Source organism: Theobroma cacao, chromosome 8, assembly GCF_000208745.1.
Source record: "Theobroma cacao cultivar B97-61/B2 chromosome 8, Criollo_cocoa_genome_V2, whole genome shotgun sequence".
Taxonomy (NCBI): Eukaryota; Viridiplantae; Streptophyta; class Magnoliopsida; order Malvales; family Malvaceae; genus Theobroma; species Theobroma cacao.
This window is the reverse complement of record NC_030857.1, coordinates 2,031,795-2,047,642: the sequence shown is the minus strand read 5'-3', so window position 1 is coordinate 2,047,642 and position 15,848 is coordinate 2,031,795. Positions and strand designations below refer to the sequence as shown.

At 35.5% G+C, this 15,848-nt stretch overlaps 2 protein-coding genes and 1 non-coding gene across 3 annotated transcripts; 1 reads left to right on the top strand and 2 right to left on the bottom strand.

Moving 5' to 3' along the window:
• LOC18591571 (thaumatin-like protein 1b) lies at positions 203-2,473 on the bottom strand. Its single transcript, XM_007017765.2, has 3 exons — positions 2,110-2,473; positions 1,360-2,026; positions 203-712 (listed from the first exon to the last, which is right to left on the bottom strand). The coding sequence occupies exons 1-3, from the start codon at positions 2,159-2,161 to the stop codon at positions 490-492; spliced, it is 942 nt and encodes a 313-aa protein (XP_007017827.2). The 5' UTR covers positions 2,162-2,473; the 3' UTR covers positions 203-489.
• On the top strand, positions 6,239-6,322 carry TRNAL-CAA. The gene has a single exon. It is a non-coding gene; the product is annotated as a tRNA-Leu (tRNA).
• Positions 12,352-14,774, bottom strand: LOC18591569 (thaumatin-like protein 1b). Its single transcript, XM_018125725.1, has 3 exons — positions 14,572-14,774; positions 13,762-14,455; positions 12,352-13,055 (listed from the first exon to the last, which is right to left on the bottom strand). Exons 1-3 carry the CDS (start codon positions 14,633-14,635, stop codon positions 12,851-12,853), a joined length of 963 nt encoding a protein of 320 aa, XP_017981214.1. The 5' UTR covers positions 14,636-14,774; the 3' UTR covers positions 12,352-12,850.

The window sequence follows — 15,848 nt, the reverse complement described above, 5'->3', positions numbered from 1 at the left end:
ACAGACACAAAAAAGGCAACCTGATCATAAAAGGAAATGAATGGAAGAATGGCCCTATTGTCACAGACACCATAATGGCAACGCTCATTGCGGCTGAATGAAATCATCAAACTACCAAGCTTGCAATTCTAGCAAAGTGGGGCTTCCTTTATCAGCTACCCACCAAGAGACACCAACCAGATTGCTCATATTCACAGTAAAGTAACACCTTTAAATGCCTTGTTAATGAATTAAAAATAACGACTAGGGCTCTTTCCGTTCTAATTTGTTGCTTTTGGAGTACAACTCTCCCAGGACTAAAATATAAAGAAAAAAAAATAGTACCAGTAGTTTTCTTTCCAAATAATCTATACATGTGGCCTGGAAAATATTGGGCTTTACAATCTGGACCTGAACAGCACTTCCTCATACTGCAGAAGAATCCCAAATTCGTTTCCACTATAGTTTTGTTAATAAACTGCTTTGTGTTGTTGGAGAGCTGCCGAGAATTTATGAACTAAATCTAGAGAGGAAGAGAGAGGATATCGCAGAAGCCAACAATGTGGTGCTGAAAACAGCAGAAGAAAGAGTCCTGGAAGACTCTCCCGTAAGAAAATCTGGAAACCATGAACCGTTGTCGTCTGTCTTCGGGACCTCTCCCGACCCTGCAATAGATCCGTACGTCGTGCTTGTCGTTCCTGTCGCTGGGGTCGTATTGCTTGCAGATTTTTGACTGTGTAGGCATAAAATTAGAGCAAATAGTTAACAAAGACTGTCTAAGAGAATATGGAATGTAAATTTAAATGCAACTATTTTGCCTTTTGAAATCAAAATTCTAAACAATCTATCACGTTAAAAAGGAGATTCCGTTCTGATACAGATATTGGAACAAAGTTGTTTCATTTTAGCACTTTGTGTTTTCTCTTTTAGGATTCTACTCTGTCAATCAGGAATGGCTGTTTCCAATTAATTTTTACATATAAAAACTGACTCGTTTTGCTCATTATTTGCTAATTAATAGAGACAGGAAGATCCTTAAAGTATGGCACAAGCTAATGGTCATGACTCATGACCTGTTAGCTTATGCCATACAAAAGGTTGTGAGGATGTGGCTTTGAGAAAGTCGTATGAAAGCAAATTAGAATACGCTAAAAAAGAAAGAGAACATCTTCAGATTCAACTGAGAATCCCACCACCCCATCTTACAACACTGGTAAACTAATTAATTCTTTTTTATAAACAAAATAATTATAAAAAAAACCCAACAAATAATTTAACCAAAAAAATTGATCTCTCCCCGAAAAACCAAAAATATTTTAACTAAAAAAAAACATAAAGAAGAGAGAAAAATTCCATTATATTTCTATCCTTAGTGCTTACCTTGTTGATGAAGGGCAGAATGTAATCGTATAATCAGCTCCCGTACATGTAAACGTACTCGTAGCATCATCATACGCGTAGCTATACGATCTCGGGCACGCCGCTTTGAACATCTCTGAATAAACGGACGGCTTACACGTGTCGGGTGCGCCGAACGCGCCGTTACAGCAATACTCGGGAGTCTTAAAAGCCTCGCATGCACTCAGACAGGCCTCACCCGACCCAAACTGCAACTCCGTCGGACACTGCCGGTTCAAATCGGTAACGCACCCTGTTGACAAGCACGCGCCGCTTGACCCACCGCTTGGCTCCACGATCATTGGCAAGTTGTAACCGTCGACTAAACTGACGTCGTAGAAATCCTGGGTACCTGATCCCATCGTGAACTCAGCTAAGGTGGCAGGGGGGGTTGCACCGTTGCCATTGCATTCAACTTGGCTGGAACCACAGTCACCGGTTTGGCAGGTGAGTTGACCTGTAGTTTGGTCTGACGTGCACCCGGTTCTGCCCCAGAATCTACCTGACCAACTGGGCGGTGCCTGGAACGATCGGGATCCCCCCGATGGTAGTTCGAATCCGGTGCTACCTAACTGGCTGTTGCCAAGGCTACCAGGCCAAACTGTGTGTTCACATTTATTTACTAGTGTAAATGTAGTCCCTGAAATTCCTGCATGAATGCAAGCAATCTGTCAATGTTAATGCTATTCATCAATCAGCGTAGAAATTTGGAAGAGTTCTCGAAAATTTTACCTGGGAAGACGGAAAGCAGGCCGAATAAACAAGCGGAGAAGATCAGATCCATCAGGAATGACAATTGGTGGTATAACTAAAATAAATGCTATATCAAAACGGGGTTGGTGAATTAATGCTGATGAAGATTATATCTTTCTCTTAGGAAGAAAAAGGTTGCATTGCCTATGATGATGATGGTACTGATGAGAAGAAAAAAGTCGGTCTAATGGGGTTTTGGTTGGGTGGACGATAATGGGAGGGGAGATCAATTCGAAGAGTGTTTCAGGTTTTTCATCCAAAAAGATTGGTGAAGTTTGATGTTTCTTTCTTTTCTGTGAGAGGAGACAGGAATGGAAATGGAAGCAGGCGGTTTGATGATAGGAAAGAAATTTGATGTCAGCTGGTGTGCACTTACTATATATATATATATAGGGTGGAAGTTGGAATAAAATCGACTGTTGTATGATGACAAAAGAAAGACCACGTAAGTTTTACTGCACTAGTCAAAAAGTTGCAAGAAACCGAAACCTCAAACCAAAAAAAAATCATTATTTATATTACTTAAACAAACAAAAACTATTAGTACAAAGTATTAACCATTCTAAGTGAAGCATATTTTTGACAAATCACGAAATGTTGAAAGTATCAAACTTACTTGGTGCGGAACAATATTTTGCCGACCTTGCTGGGCAAAAAGATAAACAAATAAAATCCCACCAATCTTTTGTTCTTTGAAAAAGAAACTCGATACCCTTAAATGCAACTTGACAAATGTATTCGGATTAGCAAAGACAAGAGTGTTACGTGATAAAATATTTTAATAACTCACATTTCTTTTTCATATAGGAGACTCAAAATCTCAATTTTTTTTTCTAAGTTTCTCTTATGAAATATCAATGCCTTTCAATAACAAAAACCTTTTGTTTCTTTGCATCTTAATTACCGATCTAAATTTGATTTGTTTTTATCATGGGTCAAGTGAATGTAAATGAGAACATAAAAGAGATGACTATTCATTTAAGTTTTTGCTCATTGTGAAATGGGAAAAAGGAGTAAAAAAGAAAAAGAAAAAGAAAAGTAAAGATTGACTTCGGATCATGAGTCGTTACTTAATTTTAATGAACAATTAAAACAAAAAAAAAAAACTTTAATCGTTATCTCGTCTTTGCTTTATCATCAGGTCGAGGTCGATCAAGTGTAATACATATCTCGCGTAGTGCTCTTTCTCATGATCTCACTTTAGAAACTCATGCTGAAAATTCTGTGGGCTAGCGTGTTGTGAAAATCCATCTTTTTGCTTCACCTTTTTATCGTCACTCTTTTCTTTCACTGCCCTGGTTGGTGGGCTCTGATAAAGGGTTAACTCCGCCTCGAAATGACATAAGAAAAATATCAAACAGCTGCTTATAGAGGAATTAACTGATCAAATCTATAACAATGGAAAAATGTATCTCTTATGTCAATTTATGCATAAATAAATTTGTCTCTTTAAAAATATGTCTGAAAAAGTGAAATTATTTGACGAGAGGATGATTAATTCCGACATGGTGGTCCAAAAATAAGAAAATTAAAGAATTAAATTTCTCCTTATATAGTTTGTTCTTTGATATGCCAAATTATTGATGAGATTCCAAGGGGAAGCTTTTACGACTCAAATTCCTTTTAATATTGCAGGAAGGTGTGTACACACTCGCTTCTATATTATAGAATATCTTTCTTTCCTTGACATACTTAATAGTTCTCCCTACTTAAGATTCAGAGCTGATTGATCAACCAGTTTGGAGCTAGTCCTCTTGATTGAGATTTCCTAATGAATAGGATCTATAATGTATTTGGCCAAGCATCTCTTCGACTTTTCCACCTAAAAAACGTGTTTGAAGAAATATGGCCAACAAATCTCAGCTTTGAAGGGTTTAATTATGATCCATGTTGCTATCGTTCTTGGCCAAGGTCTTGGCAACTTTTTTCCAAAGGAATCAGATTCCTGACAGTTAGAAATTCTGCAAAACATGCATCTACTAAAACTGAGCTTGTGACAAAAGTCAATTGATTCACCCTTCGAATTAATTAACAAAGTGACATGATACTAGAGTTGTTCATAGTCAAAAAGCTAGATTGATTTTCTTTGCCTTGCAAAATTAATCAACGAATTACTAACTGGTTTCTCTTAATGATTAACTTGATTAGATGGTATTAATGTGAATGAAAATCTTCTACTCATAATTGTATCTTGTTCTCTATTTCATCCATCAACATTTATCATGTGTCTCAATTACTCAATTAATTAAAATACGTGATAAGTGTCGATAAGTGAGATAGAGAAACAAATTACAATTCCAAAACAAATAATTTGAGTTTTATTAAAGTTGTCAAAAGCTTTCTTAGTTATTTTCTTTCAAAAGTTATTACAACAAAATTGAGTTTTAATCTCATTATTTAGGCAGCATATTTTTTTGTATAGTAAAATTTTAAAAAATACAACTATTTAAACTTTTAACTTTATTTTTTTCACATTTAGTAAAAATATGAAAAAAAGTATAATTTTTTTTTATTCATAATGCATCTAAAAATTTATGTAATAAAGTTATATCTACAAAAATATTTTAAAAAGTATAAAAAATGTTATTAAAAATATTTTTAATAACACATTTTAAAATGCACTATCTTAAGTCAAATTTGTTGTAGTGAGTTGAGCCATTTACAAGTGTAAAGATTTGAGGATTTATAAATGTTGATTAATAATAATGGTTAACTTTCTAATAATTGTGTGTCACGGGAGATTAATAACATAAATTTTGATATTTTTAGCTTAAGAAATAAAAAAAAGGATGAAGAAAAAGAAAAAAAGGATTGCATTTGAAAAATAAGTCTGTCTTCACAATTAGTTCTAATTCCTTTTTGAATTAAGAATAAACAAACAAAGGAGCTGTCACTATACCTAATTAGTGAAACTGCGGCGAAAAGAGTAACTCGTTGCATGGATCGAGAGACGAAGTCCCAACCCCGACAGTGGTCGGTGGGAGCATAAATTGCTTTGTCTTTCGATTATGTCAAGTGTCTACTCATCAGCAGGCTGTGATATATATAGTTAGTATTTTAATATTTGTGACCAACTCATCAAACACTGTCCCCGTTGCCATCGCCGGCAGACAACAAATTCCTCCACGGGATCCACTTTCTTCGCCAATTAAAGCCTAATCACGTGAAAATTTTAATACTATTTCTAATATCTATGCCAACGTCCCTTTTTTTTTTTTTCTTTTTCCTCACTCTTTTTGTGCCTCTAGGTGGGTTCTTAATATAATACTAAAAGGACAAACTAGCTAGTTCTAATATGGTACCATTCAAAAAGTATTTTTAATTTTCTCTTTTTTTAAGAAGATAAATTGTAATTTTATTAAAATAATAGAATTAAATTTACAAAGCCAAAACCAATGCTATTAATGTAGTAAAAGAGATTACATGATTAGTGGAATTTTAAGAATGCAGATAAATAATTTTTATGCAGGGTTTTGAGTTTTTTCAATTTGTAAATAAATTAGAATTTATCTTAAAATGTGATTGAAAGATAAGTTAGAGATTTTATTTTTTAAATTTTGGAGTTTAGGTCATGAGAAAAAAAACCAGCTAGAAAATGTTTTATTAAGAAAAAGAAGATATTGGTACTTGAATCAACAAAGTCTTGTGGACGTTGAATGCATGCAAATACAAAATAAGATCATCCGAATCTAAGTTATTTGTAAGGCAAACCAAGCTTAAAACAAGCAAGTAATTCAAGATAGAACTTTTTTTTTTCCATAGGCAAAGCAAATGTGAGTTGAACCAATGCCTTTTCATTATGATTTTTAAATTGGAAAAGTGGATGATGTTACAAAGTTTGGAATTGGGCTCGAAGCCTGAAACCCGAATCAAGGATACATGGGGCCTGTGGATTGAGTAGAGGGAGAAAAGTAAGAATCGACTATGCTTTTATGGTTAGCAAAACGGCAAATGGTAATGCTGATCCACGTCAGTGTATACGTGGTGCCGTGTAAGGCACTTGGCCGTGGGGCCTTTTAGTCATCCCTGCTGGGCACCTGCATGGTTCCTCGCTGCTTTCATTTCCGCGTTTTCAGTTCTAATGCTGCATTGGGTGAATACGCAAAATGTCAGGATGGCCGAGTGGTCTAAGGCGCCAGACTCAAGTTCTGGTTCTCGTTAGAGAGCGTGGGTTCAAATCCCACTCCTGACAAATTTCCATTTTCTTAAGTTCAAATTATCCGGAATCTTCCAAATCAACAAACCCGGAATGATGTAGCTGGAGTAAAATATGAAAGCTCTGGAAAATGGCGTGTCTGAAAGCACATGCCAATGTTTTGTTAAAGTGAAAATGCCTACGTTGCATGTGAAAAAGTTGATACGTACCTTTTTCACGTATCAAAAAAGAAATCCAAATTTGTTTCGTGCAAATGTGGCCACGGTTCCCTAAACACGTAATGATAAGTATAAAATGTTGTTTATACGATGTGCGACAGACGACATATATATGATAAAATAATGTTACCCAAAGAATTAGACGAGAAGAATAAAATTAGTATGATTGAGAGCATTTCCTCCTATTTTATTTCTCTTTTGGTCTTGCAAATCATGACGATTAACGATTAAGAAAAAGAAACAAATGAAGATTGGTACAGCTCCTTTTCTTTTACTTCATTTCGACGGAAAAGCAGCTTAAATTTTCCCACATCATTTTCCAACAGCATATATATGCATAGGGGCTGGCGGCTGGCTGTACTGATTCATCCTACTTCGGGGGGTTTTCTCCTTGTTTTCCCGTACTAACATTCCATTCTTCCTTTTCAACAAATTAGAAGCATATTTACATTTGTTATGGTTATGATTCTGGGGCAATAAACCAAGCCAAACAAAACAGGTTTTGACAATTTGATCACGTCTTTACTTCTGATATGTCAAAAAGAACAAAAGGGTGTAAGAAATTAAAAAAAGAAACTATAAACAAATAAGCACCATCGCTGCATGGTTATCTATTGAGAATATGCAGAGTCAGACTAGGACATGTACACAGAAAAGTGCTAAAAGGTTTCCAAAGTTTGCTGCTCGGGGAAGAACAATACACTAATTAATTGTTTGTGGCTGGTCATATTTAATCAGGAAATCATAGCTAGCCCACCAAAACAACGGTTGACCATGCATGACTAGCATGTTTATGCATATATAATCGGAATTCTATTTGTTATAACTAGATTATTTATCATCCTGTTAATGACATGCAAAAGTGGGATGTCTACGTTGCATGTTCAAAAAGTTTCTGCAATTTAACTTTCCATGTGCGCATCACCAGCGAAAGTTCTTCAATGCCCGGCTCTAGCTGTATCTTTTAGACAAATTTATCTATAGAGAGAAAACGATCCCTCCCAGCACCGATGACCTAGAGCTTGATGCCATTTACACCTTTATTCCTCCACCACTGATAAGTGCCCTTAACTTATCATAAATTTAAGCAGATATCATGACAGATTAAGAGTAGAATGACTTGTTAGAATTGCTGTAGACAAAATTAATTTACTTTCCTTAGCTTTGCATCAGCAGTCAAGTGTGTCAGACGGCTGAGGATAATGCAAACATGTTAGAATTCTGGAAAGCAGAAGTTGGGGGAGCAACTTGTCTATAAAGAAATCAACTAAACATCCCAAGTCTGAACGATCATAGCAAGAGTTCTTTCAAGTTTCAACATCTGAGAGTGTCCTTTGACATGTTATCCATCGTGTAAAGAACCATTTGGATAATTGTTACTGTTATTCACACATAAAATATATATATTTTTTCCCCATCTCTTCCTTTTCCTCTCAGTCTCACTTTTCTTCCTCTTTAGTAAAGATTTGCGTCATACCAACAGCACCCTATCTTTGATTTTTGAAGACCTCTCTAAAGCAAGAGAGAGTTTTTGCTTTTTCCCTTTGTTTCTCGACTTTATATTATATATCTGTTAACAGTCAATATCATTCGTATCAAAATCTCTGATAAGTGCTCAAATAAAATACCTTGGCTCGCACATGAAGTTGTAGATATGAGGTTAACGGGGCCATGTTGATGATATGTCATGTTCCATGGAGCGGGAACCAAGAAACACAACTTTCCTGAGCAAAATCATCAAGGGATCCCCACAATATCCGAGCTGTTGAATCGTAGTTAATGGGTACATATAGACATACCATAGATTCATAGGACCTAAAATAGTTCTTTTTTTGCTTTAGAGCCTTTGAGCTTTCTTTAGGGAATGCACGGGTTTGGTTGAAGAGATGTAGAAAAGAGGTCAAAAGGGACAGCATTAAGACGTGGATGCAAATATGACAAGAAAAAGGCAAAAGAGTAGGAAGTTTGGATGGGAAAGATTGTCTTAGATTTTGATTTTACCATAGCCGAGTCCCCCCCATTTATCTTCTAGAATTGATAGTGAAAAAGGAATCAGTCTGTATCTTTCAAATCTGCAACAGTATTTACAACAATAACTACTGAAAAGAAAAGAAAGGAGGTTGAACAAGGAAGCATGAAGCTAGTTATATGCATGCTTAAATTGTGAAATATCCTTTTACTCTAAGAAATAGAATGGGGGAACTGGTCTAAAATCCTTACTTAATTAGATGACCTTCCTTAACAAAAAGAAGCTGACTAGATGCTTAGACAGATCATACTAATGTGACTTTATAGTACATATAGTTACTATATACTTACAAATAAAAACGAAATTTTCTTTCTTATGTGCTTGGGCGGTAGTTGGAAACATACAAAAACGAAATTCATAGTCAAGAATATGCACAAATGACTCACTATAGATTAGGAATAAGAATTCTACAAATTTTATAGGATTCATGTATTCTAGAACATAGACTTACAAATTGTTTCGAAATTTGACTCCAAAGGAGGCAATGAAATGATTAATTGTAGGTGGGAATCCTTTTTCCGTACTAGGTTTGGTGCATATGGTCATGGAGTCCTGATTATCGTCATACTGATGCAGTCTCATGCCTAAAAGATGTGTTTCGTCCAAACCCAATTCTCAAAGTAGACAAAACTTCAAGCCCCTTAAGACCTAAAATCCCACTGGGCCCAATTTTGAAGTCTGAAACTCATAAACACAATGTGTTGATATACCACCTTTAGTACTAGAATTTTTAATTCCAATCTAGCTATTAAATTTGTCAAATTTTTAGCTTTCATATCTCTTTGTCTATAAAATTTACACCAATCATAATTCTCCTAGGTTACTCTCTCTCTCTCTCTCTTTTCCTATACACCATAATGTCTTCAAGGGAAGGAAATGCAATCTTGCTTATCAAAAAATAGAGTTGGCCTTTTGCTGTAGTTGGTTCATAGGCCGACTCTTGAGCTGGGCAAGAGCTTTCTCAAACAGCTGTCTTGGTTAGTCAAAAGAGGTGAAGCTTTGATTCCAAACGTTTAATAACAAATGATTATAAGTTGTAGTATAATAAAACATGGCGTCCGTCCCCTAGATTAGTCTAAAGCAACCTTATCCATTGGCACACATTAGAATCTTGAGTATGACAAGACAAATGAACGAATGATGCATTATTTTCTCACCTTCAAGCAAAACATATGCTTCTCTTTGACTTCCCAACAACCTGTTTGTGTCTCGTCTGATCACAAGACTACCACCAACTTTTTCGCCATCGCAATTTATGGGTCATTAACTTTGACAGAAACCAAATTTTTAACAACTACCCAACGATCGAAGGTTCATTGCTGCAAAGCATAAAAGGTCTTTTTCTTCTGAAACTGGATATATATATATATATATATTAAAAGAATGGATCGAGTCAATTTTTCACAAATTCAACAGGTTATCCAGTTAGGCAGGTGAAATGACAAAAAAAAGAAAGAAAAAGCAGACATCTATATGTAATAAATAATATAGAATTCGATTCCCTCAAGATTATTAGTGATTAAAATTAAAAACTGCAGCCTCCGTGCGCTACAAAAACTGCTGAATTTGGGCTAATTGACTCCCTCGAGTTTGACGGTTGAAACATTGTGTTGACCTTCGCTACTTGGAATCGCCTGGCGGCTGTGAATCTTTGTTTTGGCCCGTGAGTTTTTACCAATGCACAGTGAGAGCGACCGACCTGATCACCCTCCCTTAATGGAGATTCCCGGCCTCCTAAGCCATGGACAGTCGCGCGCGTGGGCTGTTTAGCGAATGGGGGGCGCTTAGCGCTCACCAGCTTAGCAGACTAAGACGTCTCATCTGTCTGGGGTTAGTGCACATGGTTGTCCGAGCATAGTTTAATTACGCAAGGGTCGCGCATTGTTTCCGCTGGAATGGAATGGAATGGACAAGCACCCATACCACGCCCATGACGATAGCAGCCATGTGCGACCAAGGTGGATCAGATTGAGATCACTGTGGTTGTGATTAACTGATGTTAACATCTTTCGCCCACTTAGAGCATCTATACACACACACACACACATTAATTAAAGCTCTTAAGCAACAATTCTTTGCCTAAGTTATTATTATATTTAGACGTAATTAAAACAGGAAAATTACTTGTGAATATGTATGAAAAGGGTTTCACAAAAGCATTATTGTTTGCTTTCATGATTGAAACTCAATCATGTATTAATAAATTTGTAGAGGCCAGGGGCAGTGGTGTGGAGAAAATGGCGTGGAAGAAGGCTGCCTCAGTTGCCACTGTGCGAATGAATGGACATTCCAACGTAAAATTTGATTAAAAATAAATTAAGACAACTAATTGAGATTAGGCACTTCAACCCAGTCCTACATAAGTTCTCAAACTTAATATTTTGATTAAAATAAATTTATTTATCCTTTCTTTAATTATGTAGACTAATGTTTGACAATTTTAGCCTTATTATAGGTCAAATTAATAATTTAAAACAGTCATAACATGTTAGAATTGATATAAAAAAATGATATTGTAAGATAAAATAATTAAATTACATAACATTTAATTTTGTACCCATCTTTTTTAATGCACTAAAATGATGTATTTTTTCTATTTTGCCGATACTTAATATCTTTATTTATCATAATAATTTTTTAACTTCATTCATATTAAAAGGTATTCAACATCTATATTATATAAAATTTAAAAGTTTTAATGTAAAATATATCAAAATAAAAAAATTTTATGTTAAATTTTGTGAAAATAAAAAATATATATTTAAAAACAAAAAAAGAGATATATAATTTTGTATGTAAATAATATGCTTTAGACTAGAGTTTAATTTTATAAATAGCTTGCGTTTTATAAATGTACACATTGCCACCGACACTACGGACTGTTATGCATTATCATTTAACTAAAATGTGCCAGCTGCCAGCGAGCATGTAATGAATGGTAACCTCTATAACGGTTGGACATTTTTTTTTATAGTGACAATTTTTTTCTAATCTATGAATTGTTGAACTTTCAAAATAATGAAAATTTCAACAAATAAATAAATATCAAAATAAATAAAAAATTTGTGAATTGTGAACCAGACTAGTAGTTAACCTATATTCACTATTCAAACTCTACATATATATATATATATATATATATATATATATATATATATATTATTTAAAATTAAAAATTAACCAAATATCATTCTCACATATTTTCTTAATATAAATGTATTATTTTTATTTTTTTTAATTTTTTTATTNAACCCTCTTTATTTGTTATCAATTAATTTTAAATTGAATATTTTCACATTCCTTAAAAACAAAGACGTGTATTTAAATATTGGATCTAATTAAGAATGTTGATGACAAATTCCAAATAATCCAATAAATATTTATTGCCAAATACTTTATTTCATTGTCTCTTAACGTCAAATTTTACTCAAGCTCACCAAATTAGCCACTTGTTTACGATAATAGAAAGGTCATCTTATCCTCAGCAGCTGTTCCTATCACAAAAAAAGTTGTATGCTCGTGACAAAATGTTTTACTAATGGTAGAAATCGAAAGCATGTAAATATTTTGGATGCAATATCACAAGGAAATCCAACAAACAGCTGGCACAATCACCTCCAAGAGACTAATTAAAAACTCCGGTGGGGAAGTTTAACTAAGGCCAATTTCACGCCGTTAACATTTAATTATATTATCCATTCTAGTACTATCAATTTTTTCTTTTACTTTTTTTCCTTTACGAAGATTCACTAGTATTGATTAAATTCCCAATGAATACACGAATACAAAATAAAAGCATCAAGACAAAAAAAAAAGGGTAAATTAATAAAAATAATTAAATCTCATTTTCTAAGAAGCTTATTTGGAATAGTACATTATCTAATTGATATAGAAAACGAAAATCAAATGAATCCCCTGCCCTCCTTTAATATAAAGAATTCACTCTAAAAAAATAAAAACTCTAAAAAAAGATAAAAGTATTGCTTAAACCTAACAGCCTCCGTTTCGTGCGTTTGGCCTTTCACATTGCAGTTGCACGCATGTACAAGCTCTCGATCGGATGTTTGCACATTTCAATTCAGTTGGCGGGTGAGCGTTTTCTATCATGACTGGATTCCAAGTCACCATAGCCGACCCAATGGGACCCAGACGAGTCACTCGGCCCATGCATGATATTTGATACGGACATCCGCCGACCCCCGAAAATGGGCCAAAAGGTAGATTGGGGCTGGCTAAGCTATCATTTGTGCTATTGCTAAAATTTTTTTGGTTGCAAGTTTACGGCCCCCTACCCTACAGCTAAAGTTAGTAAATAAGTTAGAAGAGTTGCCACGACCACCAAATCGCCATTGCGATGCCGACGATCCCCGCAACCGCATGTGATCCGAACACGTGGGTACACGTGGATGGTGATGCGGCACTTTCGTCCAAGGCACCTTCGTACACCATTGTGCTGTTGATAAAAGGTGACGTTGTCGTGGTTGTCGTTGGTTCCGTGTTCTGCCCTTGTGATGATTTCTGGCTGCAATTTACGTACAGAAACTGACCGTTAAAAACTTGGGGAAAAAAAATACAGTAACGTAAACAGTAGAACAAGTTGACAGATATCCTAATGTGTTCCCTTGGGATTGGAACCGTTTATTTTACTACTTAATTTCCCTCAACTGCCCGTTAGCTAAACAACAATAAAAACTTAGATGGGCCTGCAGTGGTCAGTCTGGCAGAGCTTTGGTCTCAATTTGCGGGTTTGGTTATCAAAAAGCAATGCCTATCCCCAGGGTCTATGTCGGGGTTCGAGGGACGGTGCACTAAAATCAGCTCCCTCAGGGACGTGCATTAATTTTTAGACAGTTCCACCTCCTACCTAGCATTGTCGAGGAGGCACCCACTCTTAATTAACTGGATTTTATTAAGATTTTCTTTATTGTTTGACTGTGTGTCTTTAGACTTAATGGGCTAGCTTCCTATGCTTTTGACTGCAAATCGACGTTTAGATGTCTCAGCACGCACCTGCTGAGATGTGCCACAGCCGACACAACATTGGCGAATTGTTCGTTTTCACAGAGAAACATGAAAAGTTGCGCCGTTACTAAGTGACATAGCGTCCACGCCAACGTTTATATTTTTACAGCCTTTTGTCGACAAGAACGTTGTTTTCATGACAAATCTACCCTTTAACGTTAAAGGTGCTAGCGAAAGTTGGAAATGGGCTAGTAAAGTAAATTTACCTGGTGTTAGGCGAAGGACAGAAAGTAATCGTGTAATCAGCGTTCGCGCATGTGAAGGTGCTTGTCTTATCATCATAAGCATAGCTGTAGGCCCGTGGGCAGGCTGTCTTAAATACCTCCGAGTACGACGACGGTTTGCAAGTATCGGGTGTAGCATACGCGCCGCTGCAACAGTACTGGGGCTGGCGGAAGGCCTCGCAAGCACTCTTGCAAGCGACGCCGTCTCTGCCGTCCGTGCTCATCACTTTGAGTTCTGAAGGACAGGAGCCGTTAAGATCCACTACGCAGCCAGTGTTTGTACAATTTTGGCCTGTGCCACCCTGAGGAACCACCAACATCGGGATGTTGTAACCGTCCACCAAACTCACATCAAAAAAATCAAGGCCGCCGGCACCGTCCAAAGTAAATTCAGCCAAAGTGGCAGGCGGGGTAGCGCCATTTCCCGAACATTCTAGCTTCCCGGAGCCACAATCACCCGTCAGACAAGAAAATTTTCCAGTGGAATCTTGGGAGCAATGGGTTCTACCCCAAAACCGACCGCCCCATGATGTCGGTGCGGTAATGGTTTTGGTTTCACCTCTTTGGAGAGTGAAGCCTGTTGTTGAAAGTGTCGGAATACCCGCGTTTGAGAGAATTCCAGGCCATACCACATAGTCACATTTGTTTACAAAGGTAAAGGTTGTTGCTTGCAGTCCTGTTAAAAAGTAGTAACAAAAAACTCAGTTAAAAACTCAAAACTTGAAACCAAATGCTGATATTAATTAGCTATAGAAAAGGTTAAAACATCATTGAATGTGTCCCAATGAGTACCTGATATGAACGACTGTAAAAGAATCAGAACACAAATAGGAGCAATGTATGTAGCTTGGGCCATTAAGCTTGAAAGTTAGCGAGAAGAAAGAAGAGGCAGATGGGGGCGTTGGGCAAATCCAACGCTGCTCTTCTTATTCAGAAATGGGGGGGTTTGGGAAAGTGTGAGATTCTGCAATGCGGGTACAGAAAGGGTATTTATAAAGGGAAATCGAGCTTAAAGAATTCATCATAAAGATGAATGTGGGCCCAGCTAGAACTTGCTACTGTGTCTACTACCTCCGGATTTTGAGATCAGTTTGTTGTGTTTGGTCAATAATTTATTTCCTTCTTCTTGGTTTTTTTGTATTTTAAATTCTGTGAATAAATACAAATAGTGGATAGAAAAAAAGAGCTCGACCACAAAAATAATTTTCCTCTTTTCAGACCCAAAAATTAACAAAAAAAACCTTTAGCCAGGATCATGCAATTCACATTTGAAACATAAATATTTAATTCATTGAAATTTCAATAGGAATTATTATTATCATATTGCTAGACATAATGAATGTACCAATAGCAATAATGGTTTTGATTACGGTATAATAATTTTAATAATTCCTTACATTAATTATTTGTTTTTAAATGTTTGTCACTTTTCTCTTTTTAGAGATATTAAGATAAAACATTTAATTTTGATGTACTTTTATATTAAATTATTTTTTAATAATGTAAACGTTAAAATTTTTATAATATAGAAAAAATAAGAATATTTGGTGTCTAAAAAAATAAAAAATAACTACATTTTAAAATATCCCAAAAAAAGTTTACATAGAAAAAGAAAGGGAAGAAGTAATATTCTATTCTAAACAGTTGAAAAATACATTAAATATGTATTGTTTCATGTGTACTACATGTGGTTTAGATACTGATCAATTTTCGTACGAAGGAGAAATGGTTAGTACAATTGGTAGAAACTTTCAGCTTGCGGTCAAAATTTTGGTGGCGTTGGTTATTGTCCTATGACCAACCGCTCGGATATCAATCTACCATGTCCATGTATGGTTTACATATAATGAACCAAGTAATCTTCATTTTCAATATATGGGGGATCAACTTTCTATGTTAATCATATAAACTATTTAGTTAGAGTTATAATATAAAATCACTAATAGTTAAATTATAATAGTTAATTAAAATTAAGTTATAATACTGTTAACTAGTTATAAATTGAAAAACAGAATGGAAGAACTTCACACTTCAATTTTTAATTTTTGAGATTCGTTCTTATTAATGGT